Source organism: Entelurus aequoreus, linkage group LG13 (assembly GCF_033978785.1).
Source record: "Entelurus aequoreus isolate RoL-2023_Sb linkage group LG13, RoL_Eaeq_v1.1, whole genome shotgun sequence".
In the NCBI taxonomy this organism is placed as follows: Eukaryota; Metazoa; Chordata; class Actinopteri; order Syngnathiformes; family Syngnathidae; genus Entelurus; species Entelurus aequoreus.
This window is the reverse complement of record NC_084743.1, coordinates 27,661,065-27,680,633: the sequence shown is the minus strand read 5'-3', so window position 1 is coordinate 27,680,633 and position 19,569 is coordinate 27,661,065. Positions and strand designations below refer to the sequence as shown.

Sequence of the window (19,569 nt, the reverse complement as noted above, 5' to 3'; positions counted from 1 at the left end):
CCGAGTGTTCAGCGGCTGGAATGAGGATCAGCATCTCCAAATCTGAGGCCATGGTTCTCAGCAGGAAACCGATGGTTTGTACAGTCCGGGTAGGGGACAGGACTCTGTCCCAGGTGGAGGAGTTTAAGTATCTCGGGGTCTTGTTCACGAGTGAGGGAAAGATGGAGAAGGAAATCAGCCGGAGAATCGGAGCAGCTGGGGCAGTATTGCAGTCTCTCTGCCGCACTGTTGTGACGAAACGGGAGCTGAGCCAGAAGGCAAAGCTCTCGGTCTACCGAGCTATCTACATTCCTACTCTCACCTATGGTCATGAAGTGTGAGTAATGACCGAAAGAATAAGATCGCGGATACAAGCGGCCGAAATGAGTTTCCTCAGAAGGGTGGCTGGCATCTCCCTTAGAGATAGGGTGAGAAGTGCAGTCACCCGAGAGAGACTCGGAGTAGAGCCGCTGCTCCTTCGCTTGGAAAGGAGCCAGCTTAGGTGGTTCGGGCATCTCGTGCGGATGCCTCACGAGCGTCTCCCTAGGGAGGTCCTCGTTGCACGTCCCACTGGGAGGAGGCCCCGCGGCAGGCCAAGGACCAGATGGGGGGATTACATCTCCTCTCTGGCCTGGGAACGCTTCGGGATTCCCCAGGAGGAAGTCGCAAATGTTGCTCTGGAGAGGGAAGTCTGGGGGTCTCTGCTGGAGCTGCTGTCCCCGCGACCCGATTCCGGATAAGCGGTTGAAGATGGATGGATGGATGGATGGATGTGTATATATATATATATATATATATATATATATATATATATATATATATATATATATATATATATATATATATATGTGTGTATATATATATATATATATATATATATATATATATATATATATATATATATATATATATATATTTATTTTTTTTTTTTTTGACGGCCAAAATCCGACAGCATGTATATATATATATATATATATATATATATATATATATATATATATATATATATATATATATATATATATACACCACCGTTCAAAAGTTTGGGGTCACCCAAACAATTTTGTGGAATAGCCTTCATTTCTAAGAACAAGAATAGACTGTCGAGTTTCAGATGAAAGTTCTCTTTTTCTGGCCATTTTGAGCGTTTAATTGACCCCACAAATGTGATGCTCCAGAAACTCAATCTGCTCAAAGGAAGGTCAGTTTTGTAGCTTCTGTAACGAGCTAAACTGTTTTCAGATGGTGAACATGATTGCACAAGGGTTTTCTAATCATCAATTAGCCTTCTGAGCCAATGAGCAAACACATTGTACCATTAGAACACTGGAGTGATAGTTGCTGGAAATGGGCCTCTATACACCTATGTAGATATTGCACCAAAAACCAGACATTTGCAGCTAGAATAGTCATTTACCACATTAGCAATGTATAGAGTGTATTTCTTTAAAGTTAAGACTAGTTTAAAGTTATCTTCATTAAAAAGTACACTGCTTTTCCTTCAAAAATCAGGACATTTCAATGTGAGCCCAAACTTTTGAACGGTAGTGTGTGTATATATATATATATATATATATATATATATATATATATATATATATATATATATATATATATATATATATATATATATATATATATATATATATATATATATATGTTGGTTTGGTATGATGTTTTTTTCCCCATGACTAAGGAAGGTTGTTTACATTGGATCATATAAGTGTTTAGTTGCTATGAAAGCATGATAAGTGGTCATAGACCTGCATTATTCACGTTGCCCACAAGTTTCGGCTAAGAAATTGACTTTTAAAATGCATCAAAATATCCCTGCACCCGGATTCCTTATTGACGTCTCGTGGGCCAAATTGAAGTCGCCGGAGGGCCGCACATGGGGGCCGTAGTTTGAACACCCCTGCCTTATACACTTTACAAATTTAGTTACAGTAACAAAACTGCTTGTTTTTTTGTGTCGGTCAACTCACAGATTATAGAATAAGACGATAACATAAGGCAACTGGAGTTAATTTAAACATTTCTGCAGTAGGTCCTTAAAAACAGCAAATACAACTTTTAAGGAATGGCAAATCCTTCTTTACATTGAATATTTTCACAATTGGTAATTTAGAATCGGACCAAGAACAAATGTCCACTACAGAGGTGGCTGGTTCTCAGAAATGTACAAAATAAGAATATCAGTATTTAGTTTTCTGGAATTGCGGCCCCCCGGACATATTGGTTAAATATCCTTGAAATTAGGTCATCTCTAATACTAATAACAATTTATTAGATTAACATAGTGCTTTTCTAGACACTCAAAGCATTTCACAGAGAACATAATTCCTTCAATTCACAGTCTCTGGTGGTAAGCTACATTTGTAGCCAAAGCTGCCCTGGGGTAGACTGACGAAAGTGCAGCTGCCAATTTTCGCCTGCGGCCCATCTGACCGCCACCAAACATTCATTCACAAATTATACACCAGTGTGAGCGGCACTGGGAGAAAAGTGGGTAAGGTGTCTTGCCAAAGATAACGGTAGCTGGAATAGAACCAGGAACCATCAAGTTGCTGTCACAGCCTCTCTACTTCTGAGCCACGCCATCACAAGTGCTCCTAAGTCAGTCACTGAACAGATGACAAGCACTATGTCGTCTTTCTAACTCGGTACTTATCTAGCAAACGCAAGATATAAGTCATTGTTTCTTATTTCATTAAATTCCCATAAGAACAGCCTGAGGTAGGATTTACATGTAATTCACAGCAAGGTTAACCCCTTGGCTTTTACGATCTATTAAAAGTTAAAGTTAAAGTCCCAACAATAGTCACACACACACTCTGTGTGGTGAAATGATCCTCTGCATTTGACCCGTCCCCATGTTCACTTCCTGGGAGGTGTGGGGAGCAGTGAGCAGCAGCGGTGGCCGCGCTCGGGAATCATTTTGGTGAATTAACCCCCAATTCCAACCCGTGACGCTGAGTGCCAAGCAGGGAGGCAATGTGTCCGATTTTTATAGTCTTTGGTATTACTCGGCCAGCGTTTGAACTCACAACCTTCTAGTCTCAGGGTCGACACTCTAACCACAAGGCCACTGAGCAGGTCTATTCAGACTCTAAGCGGCCAAAAATGGCCAAATTTGTTTACCTACATAAAGTTTTTAAACATAATTTTCTGTCCTAAGTATACCATTTCCTTAATGTTTTCAATATACAAACTAAGGGTGCACAAAAAAAACGATTCACATTCCAATCGCGATTCTTACTAAGCCTGATTCTAAATCGATTCCAGTTTTCAAAAAATGATCAAAACAAAAATAATACTGATAATATTTGTTTAATTATTTTTTATAAAAATAGATTTTTTAAAATACCTTTTTAGGCCATTTTGATGCAACCAAAATTAGTGTTTCTAACTTGTTACCTGTTTGGAAAAAGTTTCATTATAATTATTGTACCGGTAACACTTTAGTATGGGGAACACATATTCACCATTAATTAGTTGCTTATTAACATTCAAATTAGTAACATATTGGCTCTTAATTAGTCATTATTAAGTACCTATTAATGCCTTGTTCTGCATGGCCTTATTATACAACCAATAAGCCATTAACTAAGAGTCTTCCCTCAAAAACCTCAGAATTATTGCTTATTAGTAACCCTAGCCATAACCCTAACCCTTATATGTTATGTCCAAATAACTCTAAATTAAGTCATTGTTACTTAAAATATATTCCCCATACTAAAGTGTTACCATTATACCTAATACTACATTGCAAGAATCGGTTATACTTCCGGTTCAAGGCACGAAACAGGAAGTTGATTTTCAACCCGCGGGACCTTTTAGTTTAGTTTAGTTTATTAAGGATCCCCATTAGTCTACACCGCAGTGGAGACTATTCTTCCTGGGGTACAGGCAAAAAACAGCACACAATCACAAAACAACAGATTACAATGCAGTACAACATGATCAAATAATACAATGTTGTAATACAAAAATAGCAACAACAAAGAACCTAAAAAATAAAAAAATAAAAAATAACTTCGAGTTAGTATAATAATGTTCATACCAAAGATAAAAAGAGCAATATAAAAAAAATATATATATATATATATTTTTTTTTTTGCAAAAATAAAACAAATAACTAATGGCCTAAAATATACACATTAGTGTACCAAAGACAAACAATAAGTGACGGAAAAGTACCATCAATCCATTTTCTATTGCTTGTCCCATAATCAATAAAATAGTCAATAATCAATAAAACCATCCATGACATTAGGTACATTCTAAAATAATCTATTTCTGCAATACTTCTCCTCTTAGTCTATTTTTAAAACCCACTATGCTGGTGAAAGACCTGCTTGTCAAAAGATGGTGCCATGGCACAAACAATAACACACCTTTTTCAGTGTCTCTGTTGGTGTAATATGAAAACTACTTGAATAGAAGACATTATGGCCGTTAGCGAAGAAAAATCCCTCAATTAGCCGCACCGTTTATAAGCCACATGGCTTAAAGCGTGGGAAAAAAGTTGCGGCTTAGAGTCCAGAAAATACGGTACTGCAGATGTTAATGGTTATGTCAATTTTAATTATGCATCACCAGTTTACAACAAGATAAATCTCAGGCACTTTACACATGGAACTGGGCCTTATAAAAGTATTTTTTGGGAGTGTAACAAACTGTTCAGGATGTTCCAAGTTACCTGAGTGTGTTAGGTAAGGAGGAGGAGTTTTATCCCTCCAGAGTTGCCGTAGGGCTGTGACGTAGAGTGTGTGTTGTTGTGGAAGGAGGTGTGTGAAGAATAAGATTAAAGAGGCGGTGGCTACCGAACCTGCTCTTATGTCTCCCGTTTATTATTTTATTATATAAGTACATTGTATAGGCGAACCCAGGACACTCGGCTACATTGGTGGCAGCGGTGGGATTTTAACCGCTGTGTGAAAAAAAAAAAAAAAAAAGTGTTATACGGGACTCGTGAGTTTTTTTTTTCAGTTAAGTTGCACGTGTATAGTTAGCTGCTAAGCTTCCCGTCTATTTTGCGGACATGTGGTGTGGTGACGAAGACCCTTTTAAGCCCGGCAAGGCGCTGTTTGACAGACACTCACACGGCATGAATGTCAAAGTGGACTTACCCGCGCCCTTCACCGGCGACGGTAGCCAAAGTTTTCTCAGCTGGGCGAGGCAGTTGGAAGTAGCCGTTAGCGCGACGGCGGGAGCCGGCTCCAGCTGCAATGAGGAGCTGGTGAGGATTCTCCTGACTCGTCTCAGTAAGTCAGCTTTTCTGCTGTGGGACAGTCTTCCGGATGGGACTAAATCAGACTATGCTGCTGTTAAAGAGAGACTGGGGGCAGCTTTTGGACAGAGACAATTAATGGACCGCTTCCGGGCCAGCTTATCGGCTCGTGTGCGTGCTCCGGGGGAGAGCTTGGAGGTGTTTGCTGCAGACGTGAGCCGGCTGGTCACGGAGGCGTTCACGGATTATGGAGCCATCGCACAGAGAGAGGAGAAGTCTCGGCGCTTTCTGGCCGGTCTGGACCCGGCGTTGAAAGCCAAGTGTCTCGAGCTGGGAGCGACGGACCTGGAGGAGGCTCTGCAAGTAGCGGAGCGATGTGAGAATGCCAGAGTGGCTCTTCAGAGAGACTGCCTGGGTACCTACACTGCAGTGGGCCCCTCGGTGCAGTCTGTGTCGGCGTCTGACAGCCTCCAGAGAGCCGTTGAGAAATTAACAGAGGAGATGTATACCATGAAAGTGGAAATAAAAGACATGTATGAGGAAAATCAGAGACTGAAAGCGCGCAGCATGGACATGAGGGGACAGAGGCCCCGTTCGTCTTCGGGGGGACACTGTAGCTGTAACTGCGGAGAGAGAGGATGCCAGCTGAGATTCAACAGAGAGGGACACCGTGGCCGCTCCCCCGATCGGGACCAGTTCCCGTCCCACGGGGGCTTCCCGTCACGGGGTTATCGCTCGGACCCCCCGGGAGTCCCCCCCGCCACTAGGCTGCCGGGAGGCAGGAGCCCTAGTCCAGGCTGGCGCGCCCGACGTGAAGAGGAGCCCAGGAGACGCGGCGTGCATTTTCTGCCGCAGGAGCGGAACACGGACGTCAACCATCAGGGAAACGGTCAGTAGCTGGTGTTGTGCCCCAAACACCAGCCACTCGGACTGAGGGCCCCTTATGCCAAGACTTTTCCAATGACGCTACTAGCATGGAAGGTAATAACCACCCAACTTCTTTTGTAAGGGGTGTGGTTGAAGGTACAGAGGTTTCCATGTTAGTCGATTCAGGGGCCACTGTGTCACTAATTAGTGCTGATTTCCGCATGTCAGTCCCGGCACTGAGAAACAGACCCCTGAAAAAGAACTATGTTGATACCCGTGCAGTGAATGGACAGATGCTGGATACACTGGGTACTATGGAAGTCACCTTCCGTTTGGGCCCTACATGCTGGCAGCACACCTTCTATGTACTGAGAGAATCCACCCAGTGTGTCCTGCTCGGACTGGATTTTCTAAGCAGGAATCGTGCATTGCTGGACTTAAGAAGGGGTGTTTTACAATTATGGGATGTTACTGTTCCCCTGCTCTGGGATCAGGAATTAATCCCACAATGTTGTAATGTGTCTCTGGCTGATGTCAGGATAATTCCCCCGTTAAGCGAGACTTTAGTGCCGGTGGACATTCTCTCGCCTGCGGGGACGGGCCGACTTATCACAAACTTTGAGGGTTATCTGGACCCTAACATTCCGGAAACAACAGGACTAGTAGTGGCCCATTCAGTGAACACTGTGAGGGGCGGGGTGACTCTGGTCCGCATCCTCAATCCTACAGGGGAGGCTGTGGAACTTAAGCGGGGGCTGCACCTGGGGGAATTTTACCCGGTGGCAGAAAGTGACATTTTAATACCCCCATGTGCCCCTATCTGTAATACAGCCACCCAGACAGCTCCTGCAGGTCTTATCTCCTTGGAGGAGTCGCCTATCTCCGGGGAGCAAAGAGCTGAGCTGGCTGGACTGCTACAGGAGTTTATGGATGTGTTTAACGTGTCAGGGAAAAACACGGGCAAGTGCACCCAAGTCAAACATCAAATCCGAACTGGAAACCACCACCCCATCAAGCAACGCGCTTACCGTGCATCTCCTGAAAAACGCGCAGAGATTGAACGTCAGGTGGCTGAGTTGCTGGCTGATGGAGTGGTGGAAGAGAGCTGCAGTCCCTGGGCATCCCCTGTGGTGCTGGTGAGGAAGAAAGGGGGACAATGGAGGTTCTGCATCGACTATCGTCGGCTCAATGCAGTGACAATTAAAGACTCACACCCCCTTCCCCGAGTTGATGATAGCCTGGACGCACTAGCTGGTTCAGTCTGGTTCAGCACACTTGACTTTTCAAACGGCTACTGGCAGGTCGAGGTAGCTGAGGAGGACAGAGAGAAAACAGCGTTCACTACCGGCAGAGGCTTGTATCAGTGGCGGGCCATGCCTATGGGTCTGACTAACTCTCCGGCCACCTTTCAGCGCATGATGGAGCTCATCTTGAGGGGTCTGCCTTGGCACATTTGTATGGTGTACTTGGACGATATATTAATTTATAGCCGTACATTCGAGGACCACCTCGTACACTTGGAGGAAGTCCTGTCCAGAATTCGGTTAGCGGGTCTAAAGCTAAATCCCCGAAAGTGTCACTTTGCCCGGGACCACGTGGTATTTCTCGGCCATGTAGTCTCTAGATGTGGTCTCCTGCCCGACCCAAGAAACACGGATAAGGTGAGGACATGGCCAACCCCCCGTGCCCCCTCAGAGGTCAGGGCCTTTGTGGGCCTGTGCTCCTATTATAGGAGATTTGTGCGTGATTTCTCACAACATGCTGCGCCACTGAATCACCTGGCAGGGAAAAATGTGCCTTTTCAATGGTCAGCTGACTGCGATGCTGCTTTCACTCACCTCAAGCAAGTACTCACTTCATCACCAGTTGTTACACTGCCTAACTTTTCACTTCCTTTTAAAGTGTACACAGACGCTTCTAAAGACGCTGTTGGAGCAGTGCTGGCCCAGGAGGATGGTGGTCTGGAGAGAGTAGTAGCCTACGCCAGCCAGGCCCTCACACACATACAGAAAAGGTGGTCTACGTTTGACAGAGAACTATGGGCTGTAGTGTGGGCGGTGCGTGAGTTCAAGCATTATGTGGGGATGTCGGCGTTCTCCATCATCACTGATCATCGCCCTCGGTTGGGTCTCAGACACATGGCTATTGATAATGACCCCACCGGACGAAGAAGCAGGTGGGTGCTGGAGCTGGATCCGTTCGACTGGACTATGGTGCACAAAGACGGCTCCCGCCATAAAAACGCTGACGCACTGTCCCGTCGGCCGGTGACCCCTGATCCCGTAGAGCTAGGCACTACAACAGCAGGACTGCCCACTGTGGCTTCCGTGGGGGCATTGGATGGCTGTCCGTCCGCTGACGTAGAAGAGGCAGACATGGCCTCTCAATATTCTCTCTGTGGTGCTGAGGGAGAGCTGCAGTCACTACAGCGTCAGGACACAGACATTTGTACAGTGCTGGCTTGGCTGGAACGGGGCGTTCCCCTTCGGCCTCGCGTACTCCCACGCGGGTCTTCCGCCGGTGTAAGGAATTTATGGACTGAGTTTCCCCGACTGTCGGTTAAGGAGGGGTTGTTGTGTCGTACATTACCGCCTGCGACCGTGGGAGAGCCGCAAATTCAAGTTGTGGTTCCCGCCTCCATGGTGCCGGAGCTTCTACAACAGTTACATGGGGGGCAAGCCGCTGCCCATTTTTCCGCGGAACGTGTGTGGGAAAGGGCCCGGCAATCTTACTACTGGCCCTTCATGCTGAGAGACATCAGACGGTGGTGTGAGCAGTGCAGAGCGTGTCAGACCCGCCGGCGCCCAGTCCCCAGGCCAAGGGCTCCAATGGGGGGTTTCCAGGTTCGTCGCCCCCTCCAAAGGGTGGCCATGGACATTCTGGAGTTGCCCTTAACGTCCCGGGGGAACAGATATGTTCTTGTGGTGGAGGACTACTTCACTAAGTTTGTTACATTGTATGCACTGCCCAACCAAACAGCTCACACTGTCGCTCGCTGCCTGTTTGAGGACTATGTGTTGGTGCATGGTGTCCCCGAGATCCTGCATAGCGATCAGGGTCGCCAGTTCGAAGCGGAAGTCATCCAGAGACTGTGTCAGTTGCTTGGAATAAAAAAAACACGCACCACTGCCTATAACCCCAAGTCTGATGGCATGGTGGAGCGTCATAATCGGACTTTGATTGACCAGTTAGCTAAAATGTTGATTTCTCACGGGGGTGAGTGGGACACGTATATGAGGCAGGTCACCTTTGCATACAACACATCCAAACACGCCAGCACCCGGTTCACTCCCTTTTACCTCATGCACGGGCGTGAGGCCCGGGTTCCTGCAGAGACACTGCTGCCCTCTAGTGTCCTGGACTCCCGGGGCTCTGGCATCCTGACGGACTATGTTTCAGCTACGGCTGAACGGCTGGAGTCGGCCTTCAGTGCAGCCAGGCTTAGTTCAGTGGAGGCTCATGAGAGACAGAAAATGTATTATGATGATAAGTGCTGTCATCGGGCCCACAAAGAGGGCGCGTTGGTGTGGCTGAATAACCCCACTGAAAGCCGTACTAAGTTGGCGCCGCACTGGAAGGGCCCGTACCGAGTGATGCAGGTGCTGGTCTCTGGAGGGGAAGCGGGCTTGACATACCGCATCATCGACCCTCTGGACTTGATGGAGCGAGCCCAAGTAGTGCATCATGACAGATTGAAGCCGTGCACGTTGCCTTTGCAGGCGCAGGAGGTGCCTTCCTCTCCCTTCCCACTTGGGAGCTTCCCTACTGTGGAGGTTTCACCACCTCCCCAGGTCCCACAGTGCGGGGAGCTGGACAATGGACTGTGGGGGGATTCTTTGGGGCTTAGGCCCGGATTATCTCGCAGGGGGCGAGTGGTGCGACCTCCTTCGCATCTGCAAGATTTTTGCATGTTTTGAGGGGCCAGTGTTCTAGCCTTTGCAATACTGTTGATCAGATAAAAATATTGTTGAGTTGTTATTCGTGCATTTAAGACTGTGAATTTTTTTTATTTTCTCTGCTCTATTTCCCCTTTGGTTGTTACCTATTTTGTTTGTGTCGAAACGGGGACGTTTCTAATTGAAGGGGGGACGTATGTAACAAACTGTTCAGGATGTTCCAAGTTACCTGAGTGTGTTAGGTAAGGAGGAGGAGTTTTATCCCTCCAGAGTTGCCGTAGGGCTGTGACGTAGAGTGTGTGTTGTTGTGGAAGGAGGTGTGTGAAGAATAAGATTAAAGAGGCGGTGGCTACCGAACCTGCTCTTATGTCTCCCGTTTATTATTTTATTATATAAGTACATTGTATAGGCGAACCCAGGACACTCGGCTACAGGAGTATTCACCATGTGCATCATTTACTCATGTCATGTCAGTTGCATTATTTACTCATGTCTGTTGCTATCCCCCCAAAATGTAATTATAAATAATTGATCAGGTGGACCAGCAAACGACAAATTAGATCCCCTGCCATGTTGGTGTCGACACTCACACACCCACACTAGATAATGAGTGGGAGAACCCACACAGTAGATGTGATGCAGCTGTTTAGCTGCATCCTAATATTGTCCTTTGGGACGCACTCACACTAAATGGCAGGAACATGATTTTGGCTTCCGAGAGTTGCTTCCCTTCAATTGCAGAGGCAGAATTGAATGCATTTACATCCTGATCAGTCTTGCCATCATGCTCAAATGTTATCCAGTATCATCCATACGAAATGAGTTGAAGTATTTAAAATGGTTTGAAGGTTCCCCATGATTGAGAACATAAACATTTGGCTAATAGCAATCCTCTATCTAGGGATCTGTGTTTGCTGTGATTGTAACACCTGCTTTTATTATGTATTTATTTCCAGCACCAGTCACTTGCAACCACAAAGACTTTGCCTGTGCAAATGGAGACTGCATTTCTTCTCGATTCCGCTGTGATGGGGACTATGACTGTTTGGATAATTCGGATGAGGCAAGTATTCGTTCATGAGAGACTATGAATTGTCATACCGCACAACAGTAAGGCGATAAGAAGAAAACACATTAAATAGAATCATACACGTTCATCATTAATATTTCTGTCAATGTTATGAACCATTATATCCAATAATAGTCATACAAATTGGACACTAAAATATTTTTAATAACCTCCTGAGACCCAGCAATGCTTGTCTGTCCTTTGTAAGGGACAAGGATATTTCACAGCCTTGTTGTGACAGCAAAATACTGCAAACATAAATGAGGAAAGCCTGTCGATGAAGATTGCCCAAATAGCTGACAAACAAACTTTTTCCAGTGCCTCTTCTGTGATGATTTATAACGACTTACGACCAGTGCTAAAAATTTTTTGGAAAAGTAGTGAATTATTGTTTATATATATATATATATATATATATATATATATATATATATATATATATATATATATATATATATATATATATATATATATATATATATATATATATATATATATATATATATATATATATATATATATATATATATATATATTAGATTATCCAAAAAATAGTGCTCGATACCGTGGTAGAGCATAATATGTATGTGTGGGAAAAAAATCACAAGACTATTTAATCTCTACAGGCCTGTTTCATGAGGGGTTTTCCTCAATCCTCAATCCTGAGGATTGAGGAAAACCCCTCATGAAACAGGCCTGTAGAGATGAAATAGTCTTGTGATTTTTTTCCCACACATACATATATATAAATAAATATATATATATATATATATATATATATATATATATATATATATATATATATATATATATATATATATATACACAGTATATATATATATATATATATATATATATATATATATATATATATATATATATATATATATGTATATATGTATATATATATATATATATATATATATATATATATATATATATATATATATATATATATATATATATATATATATATATAGTTATTAAATCTATCTTGTCCAGCCACTAGAGCAAATCATATTGTTCATGTAGATGCCCATCTGCTGTACATATTTACTCTACAAAAGAAAAGTGTGGGATACGTCTTATGTTGTCTAATATGTATTTGACTTCATTATGTGTTTGGATATATTTAGTGTTCGGCACAGCAGGACCAAAGCAGGGGGGAATAGAAAGAAGAAAATAAAGAAGACGGGGAAATTGTGGGGACAAGACAAAGAGCATCAACAACAACAGATATATACAATTATGATACCAGAAAGTATAAAGAAAAACAAATAAGTGAAGTAAATAGTAATAACACAGTGTTGAGAATAAACGTTACTGCACTACCGACGAAACAATAATAATACCAATTAAAATAATATTGATAACAAGAATTACCTCTAGCAACATTACAATCGCTTCAAATGCAACAATGCATACATGTAATGAATAATTGGATGGCAAAAAAAAGAACCGAGGAGCTGGTTATTTCAACCTTTTACATTGTTATGGTGAACATAAGTTAAGCTTTACCTTGTTTTATGTAGTGCGGGTCTGTATTTGAACAAGTATGATTGCGTTTGCTTGTATGTATTAATGTGTGTTTGGGTAAGTGAGATTGTATGCATGAGTGCAAGTGTGTGCAAGTGTATGTATGTATGTATGTATGTTTGTAGAGTGAATGTGGGTGTGCATGAATGTGGAGTGTGTGTGTGCATGTATATATGTGTGCATATACATATGTGCGTCTGTATGTATGAATGTACGTCTGTATGTATGTTTGTATGTATTTTCCTATGTATGTGTGTATGTACGTATATATGTATGTATGTACAGTATGTACAGTATATTTGTCACCCAGTATGTGCAAGAGCTGAAGCACGGCGCAGTCACCCAGAAAGCCCCTGCAAAATAATTGAACTACAGAGGGAATTGCTTCTTAACAAATGTAATTAGTTGTCTGGAAAAGTAATTTTTTTTAAACATTATAACATTATAGATGTCATAATGTATGTCGTGTGTCTGAAATTCATTAGATAAGGTTGTAAGGGTTGTATGCTGAGGCTTTATAAGTAAGCACTTTCAACAAAAAAGTCCTTTATTAAGAAGTAAAAATAGCTCTTTACCTCATCAACAGGGAGCGTCGTTATCTGCCGGAGCACTTAAAAAAAACTAGAAAAAAACAGTGGGGAAGTCACTACACAGGAACTAATTAAACTCATGGTCCAACAAAATTACAATAAAACACACACAAAAAGTGAAACCACACACTAACTACTGCTTTATGGGAAATAATATCAACTGCTTTACCATAATGGGAAATAATATCAACAATGAGAACCAGGAAGGGCTAGATGTATAATTTCGCCACACATAGTGTGTGTGTGACAATCATTGGTACTTTAACTTTTAACTTTATGTATCAGTGTGCTGTAGCATCCCCCTAAGTGACGTGCCAACATGGCAGCCACCTTGGTAGGGGCAACCGTACCATCAAAGGCAATGCATGTACATTGAAAACAAATCATAAAGTTAAAGTTAAAGTACGACTGATAGTGAAATTACTCTCTGCGTTTGACCAATCCACTTGTACCACCCCCTGGGAGGTGAGGGGAACAGTGAGCAGCACCGGTGGCCGCGCTCGCGAATCATTTTGGTGATTTAACCCCCAGTTCCAACCCTTGATGCTGAGTGCCAAGCAGGGAGGCAACGGGTCCCATTTGTATCATCTTTGGTATGAGTCGGCCGGGGTTTGAACTCACGACTTACCAATCTCAGGGCGGACACTCTTACCACAAGGCCACTGAGCACTAACTTGCGCAATTTATTTTTTAACGTCAAAATGTGTCCCTTAATACACAATACATTTTAATACATAAAGCATACAGTGGTTCGTAACTTCTCTCAGTGGCTCTTTTATTATTATTTAACATACTCGTAACACAAATGACTGCTTACAATTTAAGCATAATAAAAAGCCAAGTTAGAGCTCGTAAAAATACCCGTAAGTTAAAGTTCCACTGTATGTGTGCTTGTGTGTGTTTTTCACACCCTCTTTTTTCATTGTTTTGTCGCTGAAGGCAGTGTTCTGTGTAGTGTCTGTCACTAGCCAATCAGTACAGAAGACTACTTCACCTTCTTTCAACGTCTTTTTCGGCAGTTATATTTGTGCACGCTGTCACTGTTGCCATGGTTTGCTTTTTTTTAATCATCTTTATTTCAATAATGTCATATACAAAATAACAAACTAAACAAACACTAGTTTAGAATGCAATAATTATTTCCAAACCATACAAATCCGTCCAGAAACCTGAACGATGTGCTACGCAGCCTTAAATGAGAAATAAATTATGTGTACGTCTATATGTACGTCAAATTTATCAATGCCCAGTACTAACAATTTAAAAGTCTACTTTTTGTTAGGCCGCAGATCTGGAGGTTTAAATAAAAAATCAACATTAGAAACAAAAATCTACTCAATGGGAGTCAGTGGCGCCCCTTTGTGTCAATCATTGCGTTTCCCACCTAGGCCTTCAGTTTTGATTGATTGATTGATTGAAACTTTTATTAGTAGATTGTACAGTACAGTACATATTCCGTACAATTGACCACTAAATGGTAACACCCGAATAAGTTTTTCAACTTGTTTAAGTCGGGGTCCACGTAAATCAATTCATGGTAATGAACTGAAGTGATGTCAGACTTCAAAGATTAGCTCTCAAAAATACCATCATTTATGTCACCACATGACCATTGCTGGAGAAATATTATACAGAAACACATTTACGCCCCAACTGTCCATTGAAACACATCAACAGTGTACAAAATGGGTTATTTTCTGTCGCATTTAAAAATCAATTAAAACGCATCAGCAATTAAAACATATCTTATGTGGTAACGTACTTATAAGTGAAAAACTAAAATATTCGAACTCACAATTAGTAGGACCTTTCCGACGCAGTATAAGCCAGTGGTACCCCTCGTCGTTGGCTTATCCGAGTGGAAATGGCGAGCATTTCATCGCAAGCACAGCTGAGCTAGCTCCCGGGGATGGCCGACATCGTCTCACAAGATGTAGTTTCTCTTTAAATATCTTTAAAGTTAAATTTCCAGTGATTTTCTTTTTTGTTGTTGTTGTTGATGTAACAGTACAAATGATACAGACAAGTATTGAAGTGGTTTGTTGTTTTATATTAAGCAAGTTCCTCTAGTCAAATTAGTAGACAATGTGATGGATGATAAACGTTTTCATTTGGCAGTAGATATTGTTGTCCACTATAAAGGACATTGTATACAAAGAATTGTGCCATATTGTTTGCACCCAAGACAAACATTTACTTTAATTTTCTTAGGTCTCAGGAGGGTATTGCTAGATTGTTTTGTTGTTGTATTTAAGTAGGATTTATTTAGTGCTTTTAATAATCATGTGCATTTTCTTTTAAATACAGCATACAGCATCCCTTAGGTTGTAGTTGGCATTGTAATATGTTCAAATTTAAACCTAAGTAATGCTTTCAAGGTTCACCAAAGTAGGGTCATCCATATTAATGATGTAGTGCATGATTCAGGAACTAACACTTGTGATTATTCATGAAATATTTGCACTGCAAATTTAATTTGTAATTGTCTCCATTAAAAAGAGTGCACCCTATTTTAAAACACTACAAACGAATAACCAGGTGGAAGCTTTCAGGGTCACAGCAGTTAAATAGTGTTGACCTTTGAGCTGGGCTTAACGACACCTGCGCTTAAAGGCAATCGGCACGAACCAGCTCTCTTTTACAAGAGGAGGCAAACTACGAACCATTAGTGCCACTTCGAACCATTCAACATTTAAAAACATGGATAATGAATGTTGTTTTGAACGTTGTTGCAAAACTTAGACTTACACATAGACTTCCTTTTTATTGTCATTCAAATTTGAACTTTACAGTACAGATAAGAACAACATTTCGTTGCATTAGCTCATGGTAGTGCAGGATAAAATAGCAATAAGGTGCAGATATAAATAAATAGATTACTGTACAGATAAATATATTGCACTTTTGCATATGCATCCACGTTTATGGAAGTATGTTATATTGTCTTTATATTCCAGCGAGTTAATCCATTTTTGGGGGGAATTTAGTTTTTTTTTTTTATGATGCGTTCAAGAGTATTATGGCATGAGGGAAGATGCTGTTACAGAACCTGGAGGTTCTGCTACGGAGGCTGCGGAACCTCTTTCTAGAGTCCAGCAGTGAAAACAGTCCTTGGTGGGTATTGTATACTGACTGTTAGTATGTAACACTAACAGTCATACTTATATTTCACCTTATCTATGTAATCACGAGAGCCGAGTCGGGAGCTGGTGTAGACGTTAGACAGCTTTATTTCCACACACCGAACGGAAGTCCAACCCAACATATATGAACCCACCTGGCACTCCCCCTGGTGGTCACTGGGTGTAACCATGCAGACAAAACATACAGCTCAATACACAACATCCCTCCCCACTTATTCAGATTCACACCCACCTAAAACCACCCCTATTAACCCCAGCCTATAAAAACAGACTAGGCCATAAGCACTTAGAACGTGTGTTATGTGCAAAATGATGCTTTGTGCGAATCGGCGGTGTAACCATAAAATACATTGAAATACCCACTTTAGGGGGCTATTGTAAATAGGGAACTCAAACTTAAACACATACATGCTTACTGAGGCCGGGGGATAGACTACCCCCGAACCTCGGAGTCAGTCAACGGGGATTATTCTGCCCCAAAACGTGACATGACTCTCTAACAACCCACGCCCCCCAGTTCAGAGATTAAGGCGGTCTGGAGCTCTGGTAACCCGGAGTGGAAACCTCCGGCGTGGCGCGCCAACATCCGCTGTCCGTCTGGGTGACCCTCCTGGCTCGGGGGCGACTGTCCCGGTTCCCAGAGCATTCCCTCTTGCCGGAGAAGGGGGGGGAACAACCGGCTGGGCCCCAATTGTCAGTTCACTCGGCACAGCTGGTTGCTCTGGACCAGTGGGAACCAAAAGCGCACGGTCACCGGCTCTCATCTGCTCTGTGTGACGTCTCCAGAGAGCGCCTGCTCCCACATCCACGGAGTAGGATACCGGTCCCTCTTGTGATGCCACCAGTCCAGGCATCCACTTCTCCTCCCCCCGTCGATAATCACGCACCAGCACGGCCTCCCCCACTGCAAACCGTCTGTCCTTAGCCACCAGATCTCTGCGTTCTCGTTGGCCCTCCTGCGCCAGCTCCACCGTAGCCGACACGTTCGGCTTCACAAGGTCCAAGCGAGAGCGGAGCCGACAGCGCAGGAAGAGCATAGCCGGAGACTCACTCGTCGTCATGTGAGGCGCATTCCTGTAGCTGAGTAAAAATGCCTCCACTCGATGTTGCAGCGTAAATGTTCCCCTAGACGCTTTCAATGAACGCTTCAGCGTCTGCACAAAACGCTCTGCTTGACCGTTCGTGGCGGGGTGAAACGGCGCTGACCTTTTGTGCTTCACTCCGTTTGCCCGGAGAAATGCCCCGAACTCTGCCGCTGTGAATTGTGGCCCATTGTCACTAACCAGTATCTCTGGTACTCCGTTGCGGGCAAACATACTCCTCAGGGCCTGTACAGTCTTCTCCGTCGTCGTCGTTTTCATCACCTGTACTTCCGGCCACTTAGAGTACGCATCTACCACCACCAAGAACATGTGTCCTTCGAACGGCCCCGCAAAGTCCACATGGATCCGTTGCCATGGAGATCCCGGCCACGGCCAGGTGTGCAGTGGGGAGAGCGCCGGGGTCTTTTGGTTCCGTTGACACGTAGAGCATGTCCTGGCCTGCTGTTCAATCTGGGCGTCTAACCCCGGCCACCAGACATGGCTCCGTGCGATGGCCTTCATCTTGACCATGCCCGGGTGCCCGGCATGTAGTTCCTTCAGAAGTTGCGGTCTCAACGCTGGAGGCACCACCACTCTACTGCCCCATAGCAAACACCCCTGGATCACCGTCAGTTCGTCTCGTCGCATGTAGAAGGGTGCCAACGCGTCATTCTGCCCAACTGTTCCAACAAACTGGCCTGACACTACCATATCTACTACCCTAGAGAGCACTGGGTCATATTTAGTTCCCTTCCTAATATCTTCACTGTCCACTGGGAGTGTCTCAAGGTGATGTACTGTCACCCTATCTACTGCGTCTGGCTTTTCCCCATGCGCTACCTGCAGTGGCAACCGTGAGAGACCATCTGCATTCCCATGATCTTATGCTTTCCTGTATTGAATTGTGTAGTTGTGTGCCGCTAACACTAACGCCCACCGCTGTAGTCGTGCGGCCGCCATAGGTGGCGTCGCCTCACTGGGACTCAATACACTTGTCAGCGGTCTGTGATCTGTGAGTAGTGTAAAATGGCACCCGTACAAATAGGCGTGGAATTTACGTACCCCAAAAATAATTCCCAGCGCCTCCCTTTCAATCTGAGCATAATTTTGCTCTGCCTTGCTCAGTGTCCTAGAGGCAAAGGCTATGGGTCTCTCCTCACCACCGGGCATCACGTGCGAAAGTACCGCGCCCACCCCATACGGCGACGCGTCACACGCTATCCGCAGGGGCAACCTGGGGTCATAATGCGTTAAAACCTGTTCTGATTGCAAATGGTCTTTTGCTGCCTTAAAGGCTTTCTCACACTCTGGTGACCACTTCCATGCCACTCCGGTGTGCAACAGCTCATGTAACGGGCTGAGCATGGTTGCCATGTTTTTAACAAAACGCCCATAATAGTTTATCAGGCCCAAAAAAGAACGGAGCTGACTCACATTAATGGGGGCTGGGGCCTCCGCTATGGCCTTAAGCTTCTCTGGGGACTTATGTAGCCCTTTTTTATCAATGACATGCCCCAAATATTCTAATTAACTCTTGAAGAATTCACATTTCTCCTTCTGTACTCGCAAACCGAATTTTCCCAATCGGCCCAACACTGCATCTAAGTTTTTTAGGTGATCTGCATCGTTCTCCCCAGTCACCAAAATGTCGTCCAGGAAACAATGGACGTTGGGGAGGCCCTGCAACACTTGGTCCATGACTCGCTGAAAGATTGACGGCGCAGAGGTGATCCCGAAGGGAAGACGATTATAGCAAAACATTCCCTTCTGCGTGGTAATGGTCAGATATTTACGGGAGCTTTCCTGAACCGGCACCTGTAAATATGCGTTCCCCAGATCTAATTTGCTGAAACGCTGCCCCCCTGCTAGCGATGCGAAAAGATCTTCTATCCTCGGAATGGGGTAGTGTTCAGCACAAAGCGCGGGATTTAAGGTTACTTTAAAATCTCCGCATATACGTACTTTCCCATTTTTTTTACAATGGGTACAATTGGAGTAGCCCATTCACTAAACTGTACTGGAGACAGTACGCCGCCCTGTTCCAAACGCTCTAATTCCTCCTCCACCTTCGGCCGAAGTGCATACGGCACCGACCGTGCTTGGAAGAACTTCGGTTGATGCACCGGCTTGAGGGTTAACGCCACCTCAAAGCCCTTTAGTGTACCTAGACCTTC

At 43.9% G+C, this 19,569-nt stretch overlaps 1 protein-coding gene across 1 annotated transcript in view; it reads left to right on the top strand.

The window, feature by feature from the left end:
- LOC133663276 (low-density lipoprotein receptor-related protein 1B-like) overlaps positions 1-19,569 on the top strand; it is an 872,326-nt gene that overhangs the window by 762,575 nt on the left and 90,182 nt on the right. The window contains 1 exon segment of the mRNA XM_062067630.1: positions 10,932-11,038. Within this exon segment, the coding sequence (XP_061923614.1) occupies positions 10,932-11,038 (107 nt within the window).